The sequence below is a fragment of the Phaethon lepturus genome, unplaced genomic scaffold (assembly GCF_000687285.1).
Source record: "Phaethon lepturus isolate BGI_N335 unplaced genomic scaffold, ASM68728v1 scaffold32913, whole genome shotgun sequence".
Taxonomy (NCBI): domain Eukaryota; kingdom Metazoa; phylum Chordata; class Aves; order Phaethontiformes; family Phaethontidae; genus Phaethon; species Phaethon lepturus.
In genome coordinates this window covers 1-349 of record NW_010527514.1, presented here as the reverse complement: position 1 = coordinate 349, position 349 = coordinate 1, and the positions used below count along the sequence as shown (strand labels likewise).

The following is a 349-nucleotide window of genomic DNA, read 5'->3' as shown; positions in this document are numbered from 1 at the left end:
GCAGGGCAGAAGCCACTCACCCTCATCTTGTGCCGGTGCTCCGCGGAGCCGCAGCGCCGCACCTTCTCCACCAGCCCCGACAGCAGGTAGTGAGTGCGGAAAGCCCGGCTGGGGAACTCGCGGCGGCACTGGGGGCAGGAGGGGACGCGGGCACAGCTCTCCCAGTAGCCCTGGATGCAGGCCTTGCAGAAGTGGTGCATGCAGTCCAGCATGACGGGCTCGCTGAAGAGCTCGCAGCAGATGGCACATGTCAGCTCCTCCCGCAGGCTCTGGTCCTGGCTCCTGCCAGCCATCCCTGCTGGCATACGGGTCCCACCCTGAGTTTCCTGCCACCACCATCACAAAACCC

The 349-nt window shown here is 66.2% G+C and overlaps 1 protein-coding gene across 1 annotated transcript in view; it reads right to left on the bottom strand.

The window, feature by feature from the left end:
* Window positions 1-293, bottom strand: part of LOC104617959 (zinc-binding protein A33-like) — a 4,888-nt gene extending 4,595 nt beyond the window's left edge. Inside the window, exon 1 of the mRNA XM_010283412.1 lies at window positions 21-293. Coding sequence (XP_010281714.1) covers window positions 21-293 — 273 coding nt within the window. The remainder of the gene's footprint in view (window positions 1-20) is intronic.
* Between the last annotated feature and the right edge of the window lie 56 nt (window positions 294-349).